This window comes from Dermacentor variabilis, chromosome 6, assembly GCF_050947875.1.
Source record: "Dermacentor variabilis isolate Ectoservices chromosome 6, ASM5094787v1, whole genome shotgun sequence".
Taxonomy (NCBI): domain Eukaryota; kingdom Metazoa; phylum Arthropoda; class Arachnida; order Ixodida; family Ixodidae; genus Dermacentor; species Dermacentor variabilis.
In genome coordinates this window covers 172,911,190-172,936,745 of record NC_134573.1, presented here as the reverse complement: position 1 = coordinate 172,936,745, position 25,556 = coordinate 172,911,190, and the positions used below count along the sequence as shown (strand labels likewise).

The following is a 25,556-nucleotide window of genomic DNA, read 5'->3' as shown; positions in this document are numbered from 1 at the left end:
GCCTTTACAGAATCCTGCCTGGTCCTTTGGTGGACAGAAGTCTAAGGTGTTCCTGATTCTATTTGCGATTACCTTAGTAAATACTTTGTAGGCAACGGACACTAAGCTGATTGGTCTATAATTTTTCAAGTCTTTGGCGTCCCCTTTCTTATGGATTAGGATTATGTTGGCGTTCTTCCAAGATTCCGGTGCGCTTGAGGTCATGAGGCATTGTGTATATAGGGTGGCCAGTCTTTCTAGGACAATGTTCCCACCATCCTTCAACAAATCTGCGGTTACCTGATCCTCCCCAGCTGCCTTCCCCCTTTGCATAGCTCCCAAGGCGTTCTTTACTTCTTCCGGCGTTACTTGTGGGATTTCAAGTTCCTCTAGACCATTCTCTCACATTATCGTCATGGGAGCTACTGGTGCTGTATAAATCTCTATAGAACTCCTCAGCCACTTGAACTATCTTATCCATATTAGTAACAATATTGCCGGATTTGTCTCTTAACGCATACATCTGATTCTTGCCTATTCCTAGTTTCTTCTTCACTGCTTTTAGGCTTCCTCTTTTCCTGATAGCCTGTTCAATTCTATCCATATTATAGTTCCTTATGTCAGCTGTCTTACACTTGTTGATTAACTTAGAAAGTTCTGCCAGTTCTATTCTAGCTGTAGGGTTAGAGGCTTTCATACGTTGGAGCTTCTTAATCAGATCTTTCATCTCCTGCGATAGCTTACTGGTATCCTGTCTAACGAAGTTACCACCGACTTCTATTGCACACTCCTTAACGATGCCCATAAGATTGTCATTCATTGCTTCAACACTAAGGTCCTCTTCCTGAGTTAAAGCCGAATACCTGTTCTGTAGCTTGATCCGGAATCCCTCTAGTTTCCCTCTTACCGCTAACTCATTGATTGGCTTCTTATGTGCCAGTTTCTTCCGTTCCCTCCTCAAGTCTAGGCTAATTCGAGTTCTTACCATCCTATGGTCACTGCAGCGCACCTTGCTGAGCACATCCACATCTTGTATGATGCCAGAGTTAGCGCAGAGTGTGAAGTCTATTTCATTTCTAGTCTCGCCATTTGGGCTCCTCCACGTCCACTTTCGGCTAACCCGCTTGCGGAAGAAGGTATTCATTATCCGCATATAATTCTGTTCTGCAAGTTCTACTAATGACTCTCTCCTGCTATTACTAGAGCCTGTGTCATATTCCCCCACTGACTTGATTCCAGCCTGCTTCTTGCCTGCCTTGGCATTGAAGTCGCCCATCAGTATAGTGTCTTTTCTTTTCACTCTACCCATCGCCGATTCCACATCTTCATAGAAGCTTTTGACTACCTGGTCCTCATGACTAGATGTAGGGGTGTAGACCTGTACTACCTTCAATTTGTACCTCTTATTAAGTTTCACTACAAGGCCTGCCACCCTCTTGTTAATGCTATAGAATTCCTGTATGTTACCAGCTATATCCTTATTAATCAGGAATCCGACTCCTAGTTCTCGTCTCTCCGGTAAGCCCCGGTAGCACAGTACGTGCCCGCTTTTCAGCACTGTATATGCTTCTTTTGTCCTCCTAACCTCACTGAGCCTTATTATATCCTATTTACTACCGTCTAATTCCTCGAATAACACTGCTAGACTCGCCTCACTAGATAACATTCTGACGTTAAACGTTGACAGGTTCAGATTCCAATGGCGGCCTGTCCTATATGAATACTACACCTTTACTCCACTCTTTATGGTTGTTATGGGCTCACCCCACTGGTCATTTTGATGTCCACCACCATTCATTGCTGGAATCTTAAAATCATTGGCGAGAAAATTAGCAAGAAAGAAAGGAAAGGAAAATTTAGTGTGCCACAAGAATCTGAACTTATCACCAACAGATTGGCTGTTCAGGATTCTACCATTCATCTACTCTGCCAATGCTACAGCATAGAGAATACCAATCCTGGAAAGTGCGATAGCAGCAGCAGCTGCCATGATTAGCTAACACTCGCTTTACATATTTGTACTAGACAGAGCCGACATCCGTGCAGTGTTTGTGTTCTAGCATGTCACCTTCTCTGTTGCAGAGGCAGTCATTAAGTTTTATTCTTTTATATTTAATGATAAGGACAGTGTGAGCCCTATTAATGGGGTAACCCAAATATAAATTTAAGAAATGCCAAACAAATCCAGCAATAATAAGTTAAAGGGTTTTTAGTAGAAACCAGTGGCTATATCCAGATAGGTAAGAGGAGGAAAAAGAAACGCTGCTTTTCCACTTCGCTTAGGGGAGGCACGAATTTCACAGATGAATAAAACTGACACTTTTTTTACTTTCTGAAAGAAAATTGTCTCACTCACACATGCAAGTGTTCACTCCGACAAACACCGCATGAAACAGTCTGTAGCTTGCTGCGCGTTATATTTCGCCAGCTGTTGTATCACTGCTTTGTGCTATGGGTGAAACTAATTTTTTTCATGTGTTCGCACATTGCTACAAGTGGGCCTGCATGGTTTGCTATCATCAAAATTCAGCGATGTCCTGCTTTTTATTCACTGTTACTTGAAATGCCCCAAAGCCCATCACAAGGAGATTGTTACCTAGGAGGCACACACATTACACAAGCACAACTTGACATACTGTAGCATAACTTTTCATAAATAAATATATTGCCGAAGGAAAAAGCTTAGAGAAACAAAAAATCATGCAACAAAAAAATAGTTCAAAACAGTGAGTGTAATGGCAATAGCTACACAACAAAGTGGAAACAAGCTAGCACATTGCTTACACGCAAAAACTTACTGTTTACAGTATGAACAAAAAAATAAATAAAATTAAATAAAAGGAAAGACAAAAGCTACAGCTTGCAGGGCCAAGCCCTTTGTATGAAAAAAAAATAATAATAACGTTGCGGAGGATAAGACGCTCAGGCACAGCACAGGCGTACAAGATTTTTAAATGTTGTCACATCAGTTTCCATGGCTATGTTTATGAGGGTTCATTTCATTCTATCTGTGAGCTTGCATAAGGTCATGTATGACATAATGGCAGCTTTATTTTGTTTGGTGGCCGCACTGCAGAAGGATGAATGACAGCGGGGTGAGCAGCTCAGATGCAGCTATTTGTTATGACAAAGTTTGTGAAGTGATAAAGGAGAACGTTTGTGGTGTAGACTTTGAACCATAGGCTTCTATATATCAACGTTCAGCTCTACAATATAATTCCTTACTTTTGAACTTGCAGGCTATGCTGGCGTACCCAGAGGTGCTTTCAAAAGAGAAGCTTGAGGAACTAGAGGCTATGGCAGATGCCGTGCGGAGGTTCTATGATGCAAATGGTGAGCTCAACCAATTCATGCGCATTGTCAGTCCTGACGTTGCTGACAACAACTCTGCCATTTCAGTGGACACTGCCAAAATAGACAGGGAAAAGAATATACCAAAGGAAATTTTGGATGGTCTAAAGGCTCTAGGACTGTTTGGATTACAAGTTCCAACAGAATACGGTAAGGCAGCGCCTTCCTTTTAAACAATTATATTGCACTGATATCTTTGCCTTATTGTTGACTTCTGTTAATCTTGGCCGGCTAGGTTGATCAAACTTTGCAGAAACAGAAAATTAAGGTACAACATACCAACATTAATTTAAATTTTTGCACCATAACACAATTGTGCAAATAAATAAAATCAACCCTGTAATCCAAGTGAATTACACCTTTTTCATGACAATTCAGGAACTCTACATTTTTCTTCTGATGGACATAACAGAGCACTGCAATACTTGCAGGTTAACAGCATACATCTATCAGATGCAAAAAATGTATCTGTAGTGACAATGCATTCTGCCATTTAAATGGGGGGGGGGGGGTGAGGTATAAAAATCAAATCCAAACGGTGTTAGCCACACACCAAGAGGACTGGAATACATTTGAGTGCAGGTTTAAGAACCCTAATTGGTCAAGGTTAATCCAGAGCATTTCGCTAGTATGTCTCATAAGAAATAGTACAACTTTGAAATGTTATAGCCCAACAGTTTCTCTCAATTAAAGCTAGCGATAGGTTTCATGAGATCTAATCCACTTGTTGCTGTGGTGCAGACAGATGCATTTAGAGAACAAATATGCATGGAACAACCTATGAAAATTTATGGGCAACTCTGACTTTGTTCGTGTCTATTTGGAGACATTAAAGACAACAGTGTATTATGATACAGTTAAAACTTGATTTAACGAACTGATGACCACGCCCAAATTAGTTAAATCGGGCAGTTCGGAAAATCGAGTAAGGAATTTTTCGGGCCTTTAAAATTTAAAATTGTAACATAGCAACACCCAAAAGGTACCGTGGCATTGTATTTGCCGCTAACCCATGCCTGCGCATGTAAAGTATCAGTCAGGGCGGCCCAACTACCGCCACCCCTAGCGCCATCTGGTATGTAAGAACACTAGTGACTGCTGTATCCGTTGTTTCATGCATGGGCGCGGCGTGCAGCCTCGTCAAAATAGAGCTCGGGCCGGGACTAGGGTGTCTAGAGGTTTTAAAGGGCCCCTCACGAGGTCTAGCCATTTTGAGCTGACAAGCGCAGAGCACACATTTCACAATAACAATTGTGTCTGTAAAGTATTACATTGCTATGCACCGTGGAAAGGTCTGGAATTTCAATCCGAAAGCCGTTTCCCTCTTCACTCACGGCCGCCGCACTTCAAGCCGGACGGTGACGTAATCGTGGCCCCGCACCTACGTAATCCTGTATGCAGTGTGACATCGCTTGTGGTGACACGTGATTTCGAGAATTATTCAAGACAACATCTGTTATCTGTGCGATCTGTTGCTTGAATTGACGAATTGAAGTTTAGAGAAATAATAAAACACACAAACGGAATGCCTGCGTGTTTTTTGTTTTACTTTGCACCGAAGCAAGAGAGGTGTCAATCCACTTCGTCTGCTTGTTCCCACGGTCGTGTTGCCATTTTCTACCGTGCTCCAGCGTATGATCACGTTCTTCGATCTGCTTGTTCTGCCTCAGTGTTTGTGTAGCACTGAATTATACCGCTAGGCATGGTTCCTTGTGCGCAGCACGCAAAATCATGCGCTGTGCAAATGAGACAACAACTCGCATGCAACGCCGTCGGCGGAAGTGCATAGCGCCGAAAAGAAAAGCGAGGAGGAACAAAAAAAAAAATGAAGGCGGGGCCTGTAATGTGTGCGTCACACGATCCTCGAGGTCCGGTATGGGAGAACGCAGGGAAGGAATTTCACTTGTGTAGGCTAGACGGGGTGAATGGAGAGAGCGCCTTGCTTGGCAGTGGAGCCTGCCTGCTGAAATCATCAGTTTGCGGCACTGAAATATTTCTATCTCGGCTATTAATGAGCCGATTTGAAAAATTCTTGCCCCAGAACGCTCCCTAGAAGACACGTAACAACTTCCAGCATATAACCAAAATTTGCTGTGGGGCCTGGGGAAGGGTCCGTTAACGTGATAGCATCAGAGCACACACTCGAAGAAAAACCCGTCTTTGTCAAAATTAGAACGAAATCACAGCTTTTTTTACTTATTTATTTCTGGAAAAGCTTCATTAAATCGGATACGTGTGAACTAGTTTCGTTAATTTGAGTTGGTGACAGCATTGAACTTTATGGGTACTTGCTGGGGAATGGAAATTTCTTCGTTAGATCGGGAACATTGTAAAGTCGGGTCTTGCTAGATTGAGTTTGAACTGTAACCCGAGCCTTCTTTTAAATTATTTTCAGTGTTATTATCAGCAGATGAGTTTCAGAAGTGTGCCGCGACTTGATGGAATTGATGTATTTAATATTACGTGCGATTTGTGCCTGCGTATTGTGATGGCTCCCTGAAGTTTCCTTTATTCATAAATATTTGCTTTTACTTGTCGCTCACGTTATGAAAAATATTGCAAGCCGGGCTGGTAATACTCATGGTTTTGAGAGTGACATCAGTCAGTTGCCTAAATAACCCCCCTCATGAGACTTCCTACGCCTGTCACATTCTGGTCATACTCCTTTTTGCTATTCCAAATTTTCAGTCCAGGGTCATATTATAAGTAGACTGCTCAAAATCACTGTAAATGCTTACATGCTTTGCTATTCTTCTAGGAGGTCTTGGGCTGACAGCTACAGAGTATGCAAGGATCTGTGAAGTCACTGGAAAAGATGCATCCCTGGGGGTCACTCTGGCTGCACACAATTCTATAGGCATTAAGGTCTGTGAACCGTTTTTCCTGTGCTTTGGTCATTGTCTGCTGTGAAATGGGAGCAAATGTACGGAGAACCAATGGTTCAACACATTTGCATTAGCACACTTGTAGTATTTGCTCTAGTCTTTTGCTAGACACATCTACGCAGATGACTGATTTACATGCTCCACACTGATGACGCCTCCTCTCATTTGACTCCTTCACTAAATGCTGCAAGGCAGTGCCACATGTTGTTTTCTAGTACTTTGCCTTGCTTGACACTGTCATCCACAGCTGTTGCTGCTGTCTTAGGCATTTGGCACTCTTAGCATGTGCATGCAGTTTCTACGCAGTCAGTTGGAGTTCACTTAAGACTTAAGGGTCATGTTTGAAAGAGTATCAGTTGTTAATGCGAAGCATTCTTTACCTCATTCTTGGCACTTTCTTGTAGGTAGGTAGGTAGGTTCCTGTCTCAGCTCACTTTAATAAAAAGAAAAGAAAATAATGTGTGACCAATGGTGGAATCGAACGCTGCCAGGGAGCACGGCAGCCCAGTGCACTTTTCCTTGTTACAGCGCATGCTTTGAGGCACCATGTCAGACTGCTGTATCTCCGGGACTGGCCCAATTTCCCCAGCACTGTCCTCATAGCAGTATTTGCTATGTAGAAACTGCAATGTTGTACCAACTTCACAATCACCCAAGTTAATCATGTTTTAACATTTTTTTGCTGGAGTACAAATGGAATAGGCGTTTTAACATGCACCACATGACATAGCCATAGGTACGTACGATTGTGTAACAGCTTACGCTTGTCCACTACCCAGGTAGGACCCAACAGTCATCATGCCATAAGCTTGCATCAAACAGCTGGCATAGATATGGCTTTGCTGCCATACAATTGTCTTCGACGTGTTCATCTTCATCCTGCACACAGCTACTCAGTTTACACGAACACGTTGGTACATCTGGCAACGGTTTGTGGAAACCCAGACAATGCTGGATAGTCAGGTACCTGCAAAATGCTTTGCAAAATGCTTTGCCCAGAGGAAGGGGGCTCAAAATGAAGGGTTGCAAGCCACTAGAAAACATTGACATCACTCTACAGACAAGTGAAGGCGGTGTCATCCCTAGGGTGGACTCCCTCCAGGTCCTGGCTACAATTATCTGACGGTGTCTACAGGTTGTCTACCACCCGGGAAAACCGGGAATTCTCAGGGATTTTGAATAGTCTGGAAAAACTCGGGGAAAGCTCAGAGAATTTGGGCTTCAATCAGGGGAAATTAGCTGTCATTTTGTTGAAAGGGAATGAAAGACGCTCTACTGCTGGCTCGAGCAAAAGAGAGGAATCGTAACAAATTGTCTTTTGACGCTGTGTTGTCGTCTGGAGGAGTTGCCAGTGTACAGTCAACGACTGATTGTCAGCTAGCGGCAACTCAGCTAGCGGCAACTCAGCTAGCGGCAAATCAGCTAGCGGCAACGCTAGCTGATTCGACGTTCGTCATTAAGGCTCATGCCGCTCGATGCTGTCTTTTTCATTGAAAGAATTCGCCGCTGTCAGTAATGCACCAACTCCGCCTCTGTAATCCTCGCGATTGGCTTCGAAGTTCGGAAAGCATAGCGCGTTCCATAATGTCGGTTCCCGAAAGGCAGCTTCGCCGCAATACATCGACGTTACGCGGTGAAGCGTACGATACGTATTGCGGTGAAGCTTAACAAGCGTGGGAAAGGGCAATTGTCACGGTACACAGTACGTATTCCATAATTATATACACGTGCACCCACCGTCTCCTGTCACAGTACGAGGACCGATATGCCCAATAAGTGTACTGGCAGGCCTTCAGAGCATTTTCGGACGTGCCAGTGAGGATTTGAGCCCTTAAGGGCAGTGAAAGACATGCATTCATTTTTTTCGTACTGTCAGATTTGATTTTTCGGACGTTTTCATGGCCCCTACGGAGTACGAAAAGTCGGACGTTCACTGCACAACTGACCAAGAGGATGCTTCAAGTGATCCGTGGGATGAATACGCAGAGGAACGAGGACAAGAACAGAAATGACTGTCACATTGAGGAATGATCGGGAAAGGAACTGTGCCACCACTTCTTTGAAGGAACTTGAGCTCAAAAGCAGTGTTGGCTTACGCAAAGATGCAGGTGACCCTCATCCAAACCAAAATAAATTCTAGAAAGCAGTGAAACGCAACACTGAGGCAGTGTGCGCAGACTGAGAGTGTGCCAGGCCAGTTGAGGTTGACTTTCCAACTACTGAGAAAATCTCACTTGTGACAAAGTTTGGGCCTAATACCAATGATAATGCTATCACTGGATAGAAATAGCTCATTTTCGAAAATATTTGTTTCTGTATGTATCTCTTTTTATTTGTATTTGAAAATGTTTGTCTCGATTTACAATGGGCTTGATCATTTTTCTTTTTCGAATATATTTTATTTGCTGTGCATTTTACTATCCCCTACCATCAGTTCTTCCATTTTGAATAAAATAAACACTGCTCCTTACTATTCAAACTGGATTAGGTTGTTTCTTTTCTTAATTTTTTAAGATGCTTTCTTGAGAGTGACAGCATCGGGCGACGTGGTGTCAGCCTGTCTTGACATAAAATAAAGTTCTGTGTAAAACTTGGAAAACTCGGAGAACTTGAAAATGTCAACTTGGTAGACACTCTGGTCTAAACTAGCCAAGAAAACGGATAATGCCATCAGACTTATACAGAGAGTTGCCAACGAGCAACAGGGTCTTGAAGAGGACAATCTTGTGAGACTGGTGCACGCCTTTGTGATGTGTCATATGTGGCGGCCATGCACAATTGGAAAGGTCAGCGAGGGATGAGCTCAACACGTTGATCAGGAAGACTATCAAGAGGGCCCTCAGGCTCCCCATGTACACAAGCTCGGAGAGACGCATGTGTCTCGGCATGCACAACACCCTGGAAGAGATTGCGAAAGCGCAGGAGAGGGCCCAATATGCTAGGCTGTAGGAGCATCGGGCGGGAACTGGGGGTCCTTGTGGCGTGAATCAAGTCTTGCTTTTGCGGTCTCCCTTGGAAACAGCGGAAATGCATTGTTGTCGCTCCAATTCCACGTAATGTTCATCCCAAACATAACGTGGGTTGGAGACGAGCTAGGGCCAAGGCTCTCCTAGTTGAGGCTCGGGAACGGGCTTGGGATTGCTGTTTTGTCAATGCTGCCTGGTACCCCAATGGGATGGCATTAGTAGAAGTGGGCATCGATCATGATGGGAAAATCACGAACTCTACGACGGTACGAATGAAGTCGGCCCTCAAACCAAACCTCAACGAGTTGGCCCATATAGCTGCGCGAGGAGTCATCAACCGCGTGGCTACCGGGTGGTGTGACGCTGAGGTTATGGACAATCAGGCCCCTCCCTCCTCATATAACGAACTTGCCAAACATTTTTACATGTGGCAGAGACGATATCCTTCACCACATAAGAAACTAGGCAGACCACAGGCTTTAACACTCAGGTTACTCCAGGTCGGGGCATACCCTAACCCTGCACTGTTGCACAGAATCTATTCAGAGACACAGTCGGCTAATATTTTTAAGCTATGCTTAGAATAGCTAACTTAAAACACATGCTCTGGCAGTGTTCATACTGCGCTCCGAGAATGCGGAACATACTGCGCTCCGAGAATGTTCTCAGCAGCACGCCAAATCACGCGGTGGCGCCTCTGACTAGCATAGAGAAAAAGCTTAGGAGAGACTCCTCAATGCCATGCGAGCAGGAAAAAAAGACTGCAGCGGAAATTTCAGTCTCTCTCAAATGGCAAGGTTGCTGTTTCTGTGTTGTGCTGTGATGCCCCAGCCGCACTACCGGCAAAATGCACACTGCGAAAGGGATTGATCCTGGGCCAATCTTTTGCGGCTCGCCACGGCGGCAAGCAAGCCGCGAGTAGAGACCAATAAAACTGGCCCCTACAGTGACGTACGTGCGGTAAACTGGTGTCATGCGGACTCGCCTGACCGCTCTATTCACACTTGCGTCTGGTTCAGCCGGGCCGCCTGTTTCACACTATTGTCTGCTCGCGTCAGCTCTTGCTCGCGCTTGTTTTTTTACAATGACGAGTCTAAACTGAGACACCCGATAAAAATGTTTTTGGAGACAGTGCGTCATATCCCATTCTGTACGACAAGACAGACTCTGAATACAAGGACGCAAAGGTGACGCCTAGTACCTCATTTTCCTTGTCTTTTGAATGTGGCAACGCCGCAACAAAAGGGAGCGCACCAACATGACTATAATCAGTAAAAATGACTTTGTCATCTTACTCACGTTAAAAATGCAGGACGAAGAACCTAAACACAGCGCCGATCTGTCAGTAGACGAAAGAAAAAGCATGTGAGCATGCAGAGGGAAGCAGCGGCAGAGGCTCAGTACGGCCTCGGCAACTCCGTTGCTTCGGTGGCAGTCTTAGGTGGCAGTCTTAGGTGGCAGAGGTAATTAGCGCAGTCTATCAAGCTGGCAGGAAAGCAAGACCGCTTCCCTCCCGCCCTTCCTCGCAACTACGCTCCTCTCGCCCTCCCTCTTAACTGCCTCGTAACACCCTCAGCTTCGATGGTCTCCACGCGCGTGCGCCTCCGCGCCAGCTTGCTCCTTGAAGTTTCGTTTTCTGCTGCTATCGGGAAACGAGTGTTGGCCAATGTGGGCTGTTTCATGGCCCTCGCTCAGTGTGTGCTTGCATGCCGCAATATTTCACGACTCGCACAGTTCGTGCATTGTGATGTGGTACACAAACACTTCAAGCATAAGTCCTTTTAATTTGAACTTCCTTTAATTTGAACAAATTTTCGGGCCCCTTCGAGTTCGAATCATCGAGATTCGACTTAGTTCATTTCCCCAATGCTTTCCCTGGCTTCATTATCTGTTTACTTCATTCGGTTGTTAGTAACAAAATTAGAGCCTTTGGTTCCCTTTATTTTTCTCACAGTTGGTAAGAGTGCCACTTGCACAGGCTGAAAGTCCCGTCTTTGAAACAGTATCAGTTGTTTATTAGTTAGTTAATTAGTTAGTTAGCTAGCCAGCTAGTTAGTTATCTTAACACCTTTGGCATAACAGTATGATTGGGAGAGGCTTCTGCTGATGCTGATCGTAAGTAAACTGACACTCTGTGCTCCTGCGTGTAATACTACAAACAAGCATGTTATGGTATGGTTGTTTTTCCTTGTAACATCTATGATTTCTATGGCTGCCTTGCAGGGAATTCTCTTGTGTGGGAATGAAGAACAGAGGAGAAAGTATCTGCCAAAGCTGGCAACAGGCGAGCATGTAGCAGCATTTTGTCTGACTGAACCTACAAGGTTGGCGAATTTTGTTGGTACATTTTGTGGGTCTTATTACAGACATCTCAGTACACTTTTATTTTCTTGTACAATTGCATGTAGAAAAGGCAGCCAGAATTCTGTGCAGCACCACACAGCACATTTTTTTCTGATCAAGATAGAAGGAGGCTTCTGTTTTATAGCTGCTATATAATGATGAGCTCATATAATGAATGATAAAGACAAAGCTGAGGCTAGGAGGCTGGACAGAACAGGCGTTTTCTTTGTCTTAGATCGTACCTATCATTGTTTAAACTAGTGTGTACCAACAGTATATATACAGCCTCTGCATTCACTTTCCAGTTCTATGCGTATATTGTAAATGTTGTTAGCACAAGGACTGGTAAATATACTGTGTGTTCCACTTTTAAAGGGAACACTATACTGTGTGGCTCTCGGTTTTTCGTTCTAGCTGAAAGTGCCAGCTGTAGCTATGTCAATGCACTGTACAGGTGTGTTGAAAGGTGCCAGCACCTACAACCACAAGCCATTTGCTGCAAAGCAAGGCGATGGTACACTTGCCTGAATGAAAGTTTTGCACATGCACTGCACTCACATGCTCGCTTTGACAGTGGACTGCACTGTATAAGTTTTCTTATCCTTCAAATGCTCACATTCTTGTTCAAGTAATGAACAATATGAACACTCCAGCTAAGTAGGTGCATTTGTCTGCTGCTGATTCCTCCCATTACTGAACAATATTTTGTCACTGCCTTCATGATGCATGGGCAGTACACAACGAATGAAACACGAGAAGACAAATGTTCAACTTTCAGGGTTTTTTCTGTGCCATGGTAAAGTACACAGTGGGACATGATCAAAAATCTGCATGTAGAAGGCACAAGCTCATGCTTATGCCCATAAGCTAACTAGCCTTGAATGGCAACTTTTTGACCACATCATCATAGAGAGTGTAGTTTACCTGAAGCTGCGCACTCTGATTATCATGTTTCATTTGTTGGGCCAAGTATGCCTGTCTCACTAAGGGGTCTGCTGTGTCTTCCATTTTTCTTTTTCTTTGTCCCAGTATGTTTAATGCCCTAGGATGTGATGCCATAGCCCAATAATGTTTTTGTAACTTCGTATACTACTTTTCTCTGTGTTCTAATTATGTGTTCATGCTCTGTTGTCTCCTTTCTTTATTACTGTTGCTTTCATTAGAAACTATTGCATTTGTTTTATTTATTGCATCCAAAGAAGGAAAACCCTGCCAGCAGAATCATTGGTAGCATTATGCTGTTGTTATGTTGTGTATGTTTTGTTAGAGCGAACTTTCTTCCGTGAAATTTTAAAGGGTAGTACACCAAACTTTTGTAATTGTAGTAGTTGCCTAAAGAGAGATCTCTTTTTCTTGTTTACGCAGTGGTAGCGACGCAGCGTCTATTCAACTCTCAGCGACGCCTAGCCATGACAAAAAGACTTACTATCTAAATGGTAGCAAGATCTACATCAGCAACGGTGGCTTTGCTGATATTATGACTGTTTTTGCCAAGGTCAAAGTGGAAGGAGTGGATGTACGTATGTCTCAACTGCAAACCTCTGGCAAGTGATGCTGTCACTGAGTGATTCCACGTGAAACCAAACATGCACATCCTCTTGACACACATATATATATATATATATATATATATATATATATATATATATATATATATATATATATATATATATATATGTTGTAGGAGTATTCAAACTGCATGGAACCGAAAAGTGTTCCCAGCATGCCAAAAAAATACATGAAAGGGACAGCGTCAGCATCCTCCTATTGCTTACCACCATATTCTTCGATTTCATGGCCAAATTAAATGCAGACCAAAAATGTTGTGTTGAAAAACCATTTCTGCTCATTTTAATATACTTCACAGTAATTTAATTCCATGTGTATTTTTATGCGGTCTGCAAACGAAAAAAAATGTAAAAAGATTCCAAAGATGGCCCAAATCAGAAAAATTTTGTAACTTTGATGCATCTTGGCGCGTTTTCTATTTCCCACAGAAACTTGAACAAAGTGTCAAACATAGAACATTCTCTTTGCAACATTTATGCAAATTATTATCTTCCTACAGGAAATACAAAAGAAAAATGTGATTATATAAACAAGTTTTTTCAGAAAAACTCATTTTTGAAAGAAAAAAAAACTCTGGTTCCAATTTTTGAAAAAAATTTGGATGGAAGTTCGCTTATGTTGGGCAGAACATGGGTGCGGTATGTTTTTTCATTTGCTTTATTCACAAAAGATAACGGGCCAAAGTGGCCCTTGTCGAGCATGATGGCTTTAGTGCTGCGATGACTCGTTCCGGTTTGTTAACATTTACTGCTCCAGGTACGTCATGAACAGCCTAAGGGTTGGGACCATTTCCTTACACCACTCCTGCTTGCATACAGAGGGGTGTCTCAAGCAAGTCTTGTCTTCTCGCCATTCGTGTTGATATATAGAAGGCATGTGGCCGGCACCACTTAGAGTTCTAAAAGAACTTTGGACCAAAGAACACTTGAGTGACGAGATCAAGACTGCATACACCTATGTCGTGGATCTGAGGCAATGGCTCGAACGAACATTGAAACAAGTGCATCACAACTACCTGCGAGATCACAAAATGCAGAAGAAGTACATTAGAAGAGGTTCCACGCTCCGACAACTGAAAGTCGGAGATCAAGTATTGCTCTTGTTTCCAGTGACAAACAACCTGCTGGGAAAAAGAACAACCAATATTATTGGTTGGAAGTAGGTAGTTCCAGAAAGCTCTTCCACATCATTATGCTGAAGTGCTAAGATGAAGGCCAACCAGCTGCGTGTCAAGCCTCGTTGATCATCGTGGTCCAAGGGACAAACGCACCCAAACAATGTTCAAGCGTAGCTTTGGCACTAAAAAACAGTCTGGCTCTCCACCCGTTCTCCCATGCCAGACAACTTTTACTACTCGGAACACTATACTCACCTGTAGAACGTGAACATTTGATGCTTGCTGAGCACGTAGAAAGATTTGTGAATGTTGACGCCAACTACATGAGCCACTGTGATAGTGCAGAGACTCGAGTATGACCGCATGTACTGTCACCTAATCATCTATACTCTGTGAATATTTGTGCTCTCTTGAACTTTGAATATTCTTTTTCTTTTCTTTTTTCTAGAAAAAAAAAATTTTTTTCAAAGGGGTGGCTTTTGTAATATGCACACAATGTCATACTTGTCAGACATGCTCGACAAATAGAACACAAACGCACAAAGGAACCAGCAATAGCCCGGGAAAAAAAAAAAGGTTGCGGCACACTGAAAATGGAGAAATAAAGGAAGAGGAAAGCACGAGGCACAGGGCGGAAGAGAGCGTGGGCAGTGGGTCTCAGAAGGGCAACGACAGGCACGTGGTGCTGGTTGCGAAGCGGCGGCAACCCGTCCCAAGACAGAGCCAGGAGGCATCCCTGCTCTTCCAAGGAGCCAGACTGTTCTGGGGACGTTCACAGATGATGGTCCACAGTCGAGCTGTGCTTGGTTGATGGAGCTGACTGGCCAGGTCCACAAACTTGGCCTGGACCAACCATTACTAAGCACGGAGCCGTACCCAGCCCTACTGACGTCTCCCAGAGAACACTGCTCTGACCCGTTCATCAACCATGTTGGTCATAACCACCCAGCTTGGTGTAGACAGCATGGTGCGGCTCTGCGGTTCGTCCTCTACCGGGTCCTTGGCAACCACCCCGTCATCTGGGCTGATGCATCTCTCCGGATGAATCCGTGTGTGCACAATCATCATCACTTTATAACTTTCCACCATTGCTTGTATGGAAAACACAGGATTTCAAAGAGACACATTTGTTGAGGTTATGCCGCCATAAGCGTCTAGCTTCATTGGCCGTGAGACCTAGTCTGTTTGATGAGAAGCCCAGGAGCGGGTCTTTGAGAAGAGATTGTGCCACGGTGTGGTGGTGCCATCTGGCGGTTGCTCATGTAACATCCTCCTGTTGTTGAAATTTGGGCGTTATAGACTATGAAGTCATTGGACCTCTTCGGCAGAGTGGCGACCTGCCTTGGACGCACAGAAGTTGACGCTGGGCCTGCCTGCTGTTGCAACTTTTGCGTTCCCATAAGTGGTGTGGTCACCTTAGTAGCTTGCTCCACGCAATCTCTGGCCTGCGGTTCGGATGTCTCGGGCTGTTGACTGCAGTTGTGTGGGCTAGTGGGTGTATTACCATGAAGGCACGGTTGAGGCACTTCCTTAACGTCACCTATTTGCACCTTGTATGATCGAATACCACACTGTTTCATCACGGTACCTTTTGACCATGTTCCATTAGCATAGGCAGAGACTGTGGCATTTTGTCCTTTTCTCAGTGGGTGGAGATCTTTTTCGTGCTTGTCATGGTGGGATGTCATGGCACGTTTCTTGTGATCCAAGAGAGGCTTTGCATTTATAACCTCTGTCTTCAGCAGTGCGGCTGTCATGGGAAGGAGTGCCCGCGTTCTTCTACCCATGAGGAGTTGTGCCGGACTGGCATTGATATGTTGCAGGGATGTGTTGTAGTGGTTGAGAAATGCAAGTTGCACGTCACCGCAACTCTCCTCAGCCGTCTTGAAAGGCATCTTGACAGTCTTCACTGCTGATTCAGCCATGCAATTTGATCTTAGATATCCTGGACTTGATGTCGAGTGCACTCTGTGGCAAAGTTATTGAAAGCTGCACAGGAGAACTGAGGGCCATTGTCCATGACAAGAACTGCTGGCACATCATGTCTTGCAAAATGTGCCTTCAACTTGTGGATAACACAAGCAGCTGTCAAGGAGTTCAGCTGGTCCACCTCCCAGAAGTTGCTATAATAATCCACAGTTACCAAAAAGTTCCTGTTCTTGTGCCCTATTATGACACAACTCACACACTCTCAGGGGAAATTTGGTCGTGGATGAGGCTTTAGCAACTCTCATTGTTGTGCTGGTGCATGCTTTTGACACACTTCACATGACTTGACATGATCTTTGATTTCAGTATTCGTACCAGGCCAGTATGTGCACTCTGTGTCCCAGTGTGCTCTCAATGCCCATGTGTGTTGCATGTAGCTTCTCCTTCAAGTCAGGTCGGAGAGCTTTGGGGATCACCAGACGTTGCTTTTTGTATGTGAGGTTGTTGTGCACTACAAACTCATCTCTGAAGGGAAAGTAATCTTTGGCTTCCGGAAGCACTTGATGTTTGATTTGTGGCCATCTTGACAGAATAAGTCTTAAGTTTCTGCTGAGAGTCATCCGTGAGGGTTGCAGCGCATATCTTTTCAACCGTATCTTTATGAACTGATAAGCACTGCACAACTTTTATGTCTTACGTCCTCTGCTTGTTCTTGGCATCGTTCATTCGGTAGGAACGCTCGAGACATGGTGTTGGCCAGAAGACGCTCCTTGCCTGGGTGATACCGCATGTCAGTGTTGTAATGTTGCGTTTACAATATCATCCCTTGTAACCTTTTCGGCACTTGATCAAGCTGTTTCCTCATGATTGTTTGCAGTGGCTCGTGGTCAGGAAGGACAGTTGTGTGTCTCCAGAAAGTATCTGATAGAATTTGCATACTGAGAATACAATTGCAAGCATCTCTTTTCCTATCTCTGCATATCGCACTCCAGTACGAGTGAGTGCTCTGCTTGCAAATGCTACTGGCTGATCCCCTTGTAGGAGTGCAGCTCCTAAGCCGCTTTCACTGGCATCGCACTGCACTACAAGTAGTTTTGGGGGATCATAGTATGTCAGTACTGGTGCTTCAGGAACAAGGTTCTTGGCCTCTTGAAATGCCTTGGCAAATTCATCTTTCCCGGCCCATGCTTGACCTTTGACTGTTAGCTTCCTGAGTGGCTCAGTTACTTCTGAGGTACCTAGTAGGTAGAGTGCGAGGTAGTTGACCATACCACAGAAATGTTAAATGCCGTAGACATCATTGGGCAGTGGCATTTCTCGTATGGCTTTGGCCTTTTCAGGGTCAACACTTCATCCATCACTTGTGAGCAAGTGTCCAAGAAACATCATACTTGTATGATGATGTTCAGTTTTTTCCTTGTTCAAACGCATACTGATCCTGTGACACCTGTCAGGCAAGCTGTCGAGCTTCAGGCCATGATCACGTCGCACTTCCCTTTCAGTTTTACTGACACCAAAAACCAGTATATCGTCCTCTACGCACTGCACATCTTTGAGGGCTGTTTGAAGCCTTTTATGAAAGATTTCACTACTCACTGCCAGACCCAATGGGAGGCAGAGCCATTTGAAACGTCCCATTGGTGTCTGGAATGCAGTTAGGAGACTAGACTCTTCATCCAGGATGCGCTGCCAGTATTCGTTGCGAAGGTCAAACTTTGAGAAGATCTTAGCCTTTGCAACCTCAGGCAAAATATCATTCAGAACAAGTAGCGGTTGTCATTCATGTTCCACAGCATTGTTCAGGGCTTGTGGATCAATGCAGATTCTCATTTTACCGTTTTTTTTTTTTTTTTGGTGACGGCCATTCGGCTGGCCCATGGAGTAGGTTCACTGACACTCTCTATTATTCCGCATTTCCCTATGTGTCTGAGTGTTTTTTCAAGTTGTGGCTTGATGCCGACAGGGATACGGAAGTTTGCGACTGCTTTTGGACAAACTGACGGCTTGGTTACAAGATGTACTTTCCCTGGCAGCGAGCCTACGGATTGTTTAAAGACAGCTGGGTACTTGTGTGGAAGATGTGATTTGTCGAGCCTTTGTGTGTTCCTCACAGACACTGGCAACGAGATTATAGTCCATCATAATGAGTCCCATGGCCTCAGCTGTCTGCCATCCTATAAGTGCTGTGAGGTCACCTCGCACAACAATGAACTCTGCATGCGGCATGCTGGTGTCCATCTGGAGCGATCACACTCAAGTTTGTCTTGCCTATCGGTATCACCTCTGCACTGTTTCACATGCACAGACTTGTTGATGTCGGCTTTATCTGATGTGATGTGACACTCTTCTCTGTGATGATGTTAACTGCAGCTCCACTGTCAACCTGAAACTTCACTTTCCTTCCATTGACATCTAACGTTGTGAACAATGGGTTTGCTCTGCCATTTCGAACCGTAAGGCATAGCGTCAGAGTCATCATATTGAGGCTTCAAGCTGATGACAGTCTTATTACTCCTGCACACACTTGCGAAGTGGTTGAGCTTTTTGCAGTTGTTACATATTTGCTTTCACGCCAGACATGCGTTCCTTGAGGTTCCTTGAATTCCTCCACAGTAACTGCATGTCCGCACTGTTCTCCTCACTGCTGGGTGCTTCCCTTTGTTGACCTCTGCAGTTGCGATGCGGCATTTATTCTTTCCTGACAGCATGCATATTCTTCGGCAGGTGTGACTGCCTCTTTGAAAACCTTCATTTGTTGCTTTATTTTTTTGTGCGTGAGGCACACCTTGATAACTTTATCCAGTGAGGGGTCTTCCAGCTTCAAAATGTCAGCACAAGCTCTTTTATCTTTTGTTCTGCAGACAATCTGGTCGCGTATCATCTCCTTTTCTAACCCAAAGTTGCAGTCTCTAGTCTTCAGCTTCAGATCTGTCAGGAAACTGTTGAAGCTTTCATCGTAAAGTTGTACTAGGGTGCGGAAGACGTAAGGGGAGTAGACTTCATTTTGCCTTGGCAAGAAATGCATGTCAAACAGTTCTATCACATGCTTGAAGTGAAATTTTGGGTGCGGTTGCGCCAGAGTTGGTTCTCCAAAGCTGAGTGTGTTGTACACATCAAGGAGATTTGGTCCTCCAACTGTGAGAAGGGCAGCTTGCCTTTCTGAGGATGCGTCAGGGGCATTGGTCGCTTTCAGGTAGAGCATGAATGCTTGTTTGAATGTACACCATTGTTCTGTGGCGTTGCTATCGGCTTCGAATTTTGGTGGTGGCGGTATCCTGTCCATGCTGCTTGGTTGCTTCGCTCACTGGTCGCATTAGTGGTCTCAGTCTTCACTTCTGACACCATGTTGATTGCTCGTATGGAAGACACAGGATTTCAAAGAGACACGTTTATTGAGGTTACATTGCCATAAGTGTCTTGCTTCGGCGGCCACGAGGCCTAGTCTGCTTGACAAGAAGCCCAGGAGTGGGTCGTTTAGAAGGGAGTGTGCCACGCTGTGCCACGCTGTGCCACGCTCTGGAGGTTGCTCATGTAACAGTTCTTTTCTTTTTCAATTCAATTCAAGTTTATTTGCATCTATGCATATACAGATGACAGGAGTACAGACAAAAAGCCAAATGATTTGGCTTGACGGGGTCTGTACCCCCTACAGAAATGGCACTGTGCACATTAAAGAGAACACAAACATACAATAATGGATAAACGAGAAAAAAAAAGTGAACATTAGTGAACATTGTATAACAGAAATGCATATGGGTAAAAAAATCAACAATAGAATGCTGCAAGAAATTATATTACAGAAAGCGAATAGTGTAAAATGATACAAATAATACAGCCTTGAAATTCATATCTATAAATAATAAGTTATTGACAAGCAGAGAAAATTGGTTAAGCATTCATGGCGTCAGTGTATACCAGAGTAAAAAGAAAAAGAAAAGAAAAAAAAAGTTGACGGGCGGAACATTACAATACTTAGAGCTACTCTATAACTTTGATCACACGCTGCTGATTCGTTCCTACATGCTACAACGATGTTTTCATCCAAGTGTGCCTGTGTTGTAAATATTGGTTATTCCCTATCGTGAGAGATTAGTGTGAAAAAATTGCATTTTGTGTATAAATAGCTCTGTTTGTTATTCACACCACGGTTGCCCTCAGGTGCGCAATATTTTCACAAGAACCTGTCATTACACTCAGCTTTTACTTAAGTCAAATTCCAGCAGCATTTATTGCTTGGTAGAAGTGATACAAGTGCAATTTTGTGTAGCTTATGAGAAAGTGGTGTCTTAAGAAACCAGTATGTTGAAATAGAGCAACTGATAGGAAACTTCAGCACTGTCATGCTGCCAGTGCACCTTGGTGCTTGCATTGCGCATTGGTATGTGTACTTACAGGGTTAATTGAAATATGAACAAGTTAGAGTGCCAAATGGAATGCAGTTTTTCGTTTCTGCTTTCGCAAATACATCTAATACCAGCTTGATTTTGATGTGTAAGCTTAGTGTGAGGCATGCACCATCTTTGGTGACAGGATGAGTAGTGGTGGAAAATTATGCTGTTGAGTTATTACCTGCGAAAGGCATGCTACTTTGTAATTTCTTGTTCCTGCTTTGTTTGTCCATGATTATATGCAACATAATCTACAGGCAGACATAGTGAGATTTTGAATAATCAGCATCATGCCTTACTCGCTTGCAGCTACCAGAGCCAACATTATGAAAATATTAATAATGTTTGGCGCTGACTGCAGCTCAACTTGGACAAACTTGGCTAAAGTAGTGTATGTATTCTCTGGTTTTACAGCTGGAAAGTATGAAAGAAGTGCCAGGCATTCACAGCATCTTTTTGTATTGACTGTGTGTTATAGGGATCTTAGATAAGCTGCATTCTTGTTGCTTGCACAGAGCCTCTATATGTATGTAACTAAAGTTGCATTGCTGTGATCTTACTTTTTTTATTGTGGGTTAGCCATTGTGCACATATGAACATGATCTTTGAAAACTTTGTGTAATATTGTTTTTCTCTGCAGAGGAAAAGACAAGACAAGATTACGGCATTTATTGTGGAGAGGGACTTTGGTGGTGTCACCTCTGGTGTACCAGAAGACAAACTTGGGATCCGAGGATCAAGCAGTATGTTTTTTTTTTTTAATGTCTTGTTTCAAAGCTTCAAAGCTTGCACAGATTATGTGCACAAAAATTTGTCATTCGAGGCATAACATGAGCAGTAATGTGACTGAGACTGCTGTGTAGTACTATGTTGAAAGCAGACTTTCTATTGGTGGCAGTATTTACTGCACTCTGCTTCAATGAAGAAAAAAAATTATAAAGACATATATATTACAAATTTGGTGCATAGGATTGAAACTAAAATTCTCATGGTGGCTTACGAGGGCAGCAAAAAAAAAAAAAAAAAAGAAAAAAAAAGAAAAGGAAACTAAAATTTGTATTACAACAAAGAGGGCAGTGTCTCGGTTTTTTAGGCCTGAGCTGGCTGTCTGAGGAAAAGAAAATACAGGATCAAATATTCATAATAGGGTGAGACCTGTGTCTGCTGCAGAAAAAAATCTGGAGATGAAAGAGCACATTGAAAGGGCATTTGGAGATATTCACCCATCCAAAACTGTATGTAACATCCACTTTCCAGGTGTGCTCGAGTTCGAAGCTGATGGAAGCATAGACTGGCCAGCAGTTGAGATCAGCAAGAAATTATTGGGGTATTGGTGTTAAAAAAAAAAGAGATGGAAACAGGATCATCACAGGCATAGGTGGCTTTACAACATAAAGCAGAGACTGGCTGAGGGCTAGATTACAGTATATACAGTAACGCTTAATTCGCTCACGCAGGCAAAGTGTCTAGTTGTTGCCACCCCAATTCAGATGTGCTGCCATTACTGATTGTCATCACCATGATCATGCTACCTGCGAAACGCTTACTATGCTATACATAGCAGGCAATGCTATGAAGGGTAGAGAGACTTCTCTCACTGCTCTCTTTCGCAGCCACAAAATAGTGTCTTGCATATGAAATAAAATGTTTGGGCATGCATTGTGCAATTTGACATAGTAAGTCTCGTACGTTTATGTTGCAAAATGTGACATACAGTTTAATCTTGTTATATTATTTAATATTCATTATAAGCATACTTAGCTGCCCACTGATGTCAGCAAGAAACGTTTTATATTTAGTTAATTAAATCCAATAATTCATGTATCTATGTTTCCTATATTGAGGTTTCACTGTACTTATGTTTACATGGAAGGCGTTGCAGACCTGAACCTATTTACCACCGAATGAGCGGAGTGACGTGTAGCTGCGACCAGCAGGCACAGTAGGCACAATAAGTAGTATGTCGCATACTGGAAGAACAAAAGTACACAAATAATAGGTGACTTGAAGTAAACTTGCGTCTACAAGTTGTAGTTGTAACTATACAAAGCAGGTAATTATTCTGCAGAAAGTGTCGCTGATCAAAAATAACTGCACTGTAAAAGTCGGGGAGTCAGGCTTTTATGACTGCGTTAGTACTTGTTTGGCTTCTGCATCGTTACCTGCTATGTATGAAACAGAGTGTGGTTGTTACCCTAAGCTTGAGCATCGATCATTTTGATCAGACATCAGGTCCATTGGGACAGTGCTTTTTGATTACAGTGTGTCAGGCACCTGTCTTGCAACAGTGAATGTGGCTAGCATACCCTTTGAGAAAGAGGCGTAGAAGAAGGGTAAAAACAATGGCTCAGAAGATCTATGATTTTGCCTTACCTGTTAATCTATTTTAAGTGTCACAACAGGCAAAGCACTGAAATGTTTAAAAATAGTTAAAGGGGTCCTGAACCACCCCTCGGGCTTGGTGAAAAGACAGTCCGCAGATAGCATACACTGCTGTGAACATCTCAGTCAAATTTTCCAGTCGTGCAAGGTAGGTGGAGCTCGCAAATGGAGCGCGTAGTTATCTTTCTCTCAACGCTCGTTTCAAGAGAAGCCTTCTCCTCACTCTTTTTGGGCTGCTTTATTTCGTACTATAGCAGGTTCTCACACACGGCTGCTATTGGCCCAATAGCTCACATCAACCAAGATGGGTGTCTGGAGTAGTGGGCTTCCTCCTACTGTTGTTGTGTATATTTATTGACACAGTTTAATAAACAGGCCGAAGTAAGTGAAAATCTGCTTTCCAAATTTCGAAAAGAATTAGAGACTTCCGGAAGAAGCCAGCGCTCGTCGGCTCACGCTGAGCCGCGGCTGCCTGCATAGGAATCAAACTTCGAGCACCCTACTTATCGGTGTCATAACCCTCGTGTCTCACATATTTTTACTAGTTTCGAACACTCAACTAGCCTTGTACCATGCAAAACTTAAGATCGGACCACTTGCACATTTGCCAGTGCGTGCTTGCTGCTGGCTGCTCCTGGTTTGGTGCCATGGTACACTTTGCTTTGCATTGAGCTAGTGATAGCACTTCAAAATATACGAGTTGGATGTGGCTATTTTCCTTTGGTCAGGACAAAGCCAGTCTGCACCACAAAGCACGGCCAGACTGGAGCATATGAGCACGAGTGTGCATTCAAGCCCTGTTGTGCACAAAGCGAACGCTGTGCATATACACTGCAGTTGCACGTAGCGTAGATATTGCAGTCACCACGAAATGCTGCAACGAGTCTGCTGGCTGACCGCACTGCAGTTCACTGAGGACTACCGTGTCTGCTGCATCATAAGCTCCGAAATCGGAAATAGGTGCGCTCCATAAACAGTCAAGGTTGAACTTCGCGCCATGGTGATGTTCAGTAGGCGGAGTGTTGTGGGCATGCCCTGCTCTGCCATAGCCTTCGCAGTGCAAGTCATGAAGAAGCGGAAGTACCGCGAACAGGGCCTTTGATTGCCATTAACTGCTGAACGCATTGAATTACTTTTTGTGGCGAAGTATTTCTGAAATAGTCCTTGTTAACTACAAATGCATTTATCGACTTCGACAAAAAGCGGTTCAGGGCCCTTTAATGTAACAATCGCAGATTACAGTGCAGGTATTTTTCTGTTGCATGTGACTGTTATAATGAGCTTTGACTGTAGCTGCGTTCTGAAATGTGCAGAAAAAGTGTGAATTTATTCATGTTTCATAGTTAAATGAACACACAAAAAAATATTTGTCCATCTCATCCATCCTTCAGCGTCAAAATAGGGGAGATGCAATGATGGACAAGGGGTTCGTAGACTTCTATATTTATGATGCCTACTTGGCATTCTTTGTATTAAGATACATTGATTCTATGTCACCCGCCATAGTTGCTCAGTGGCTATGGTGTTGGGCTGCTGAGCACGAGGTCGCGGGATCGAATCCCGGCTATGGCGGCTGCATTTCTATGGGGGCGTAATGCAAGAATACCTGTGTACTTAGATTTAGGTGCACGTTAAAGAACCCCATGTGGTCAAAATTTCCGAAGTCCTCCACTACGGCGTGCCTTATAATCAGAAAGTGGTTTTGGCACGTAAAACCCCACAATTTAATTTAATTTTTAATTCTATGTCATCTAAAACATTCACATTGTTGCAATATTTAGGAGCCAGTGATAAAACCACGGATACACTGATAAACAATGATAAAACTATGATAAAGCCATTGTAAACAAAATGACAAAGAATAAGAAAATAGCAGTGGTGTTCAAATGTTTTGAATATCAAATACGAATAATCGGGTCACTGTCATTTGAGTAATATGCTATTCTTAATGTTTAAATAAATCAAGACTTATATATGCGTCTCTTGCCGAATATTATGTGATGAGAATGTTTTTTTGTCCATTTCGGACGGAATGAAGCGCTGCAAGGTCACATCATGTGTGTGTCATTAATCTGTCTACAGAAAATATTCCCCATTGCTGAGAGGCACCAGTTTTGGATGCGAAAGGTTAAGCACTGCGTATATTTTAAGATTTTTATATTTACAATCTTGTAGTGAGTAACTTGTGCTGTGTTCTTCCCTTCCTTTTTCAAAAAAAATATTCATTGTTTGATTCATTATTTGAAGCCAAGTTGTTCTGAATATTTGTGTTCTGTCTGATTAAAAAATTTCACTATTTGAGCACCCCTGGAAAACAGTATATGTCACCTTTGCATACATTTTTGTGGTGTGTTGGATTTTTAGCACCAGAGTGACACGTAATTTAACAGATGAGAAGGCTAATAATGATGAACCTTGCATTTCAGCAACGTCTATATTTTTTGACAACACACCAGTGCCTGCTGAGAACATCTTAGGGGAAGTTGGAGATGGGTTTAAGGTGAGGCTAACGAGTTCTCGACTTTCTGCGTAAGGTATTTGCCATGCATGTAATGGCCATGGCTGAACAAGTCGTCATTATCTAGCTTTTTCTTTTTTTATTGTTTACCTGTAGCACTGATAAGACAATGAGAAAAGGTGTGTATTG

At 43.4% G+C, this 25,556-nt stretch overlaps 1 protein-coding gene across 1 annotated transcript in view; it reads left to right on the top strand.

The window, feature by feature from the left end:
• The window catches only part of LOC142585804 (complex I assembly factor ACAD9, mitochondrial-like), a 53,797-nt gene that overhangs the window by 4,513 nt on the left and 23,728 nt on the right, over positions 1-25,556 (top strand). The window contains exons 2-8 of the mRNA XM_075696820.1: positions 3,219-3,312; positions 3,379-3,480; positions 6,089-6,195; positions 11,405-11,505; positions 12,890-13,040; positions 21,168-21,270; positions 25,336-25,409. Coding sequence (XP_075552935.1) covers positions 3,219-3,312; positions 3,379-3,480; positions 6,089-6,195; positions 11,405-11,505; positions 12,890-13,040; positions 21,168-21,270; positions 25,336-25,409 — 732 coding nt within the window. The remainder of the gene's footprint in view (positions 1-3,218; positions 3,313-3,378; positions 3,481-6,088; positions 6,196-11,404; positions 11,506-12,889; positions 13,041-21,167; positions 21,271-25,335; positions 25,410-25,556) is intronic.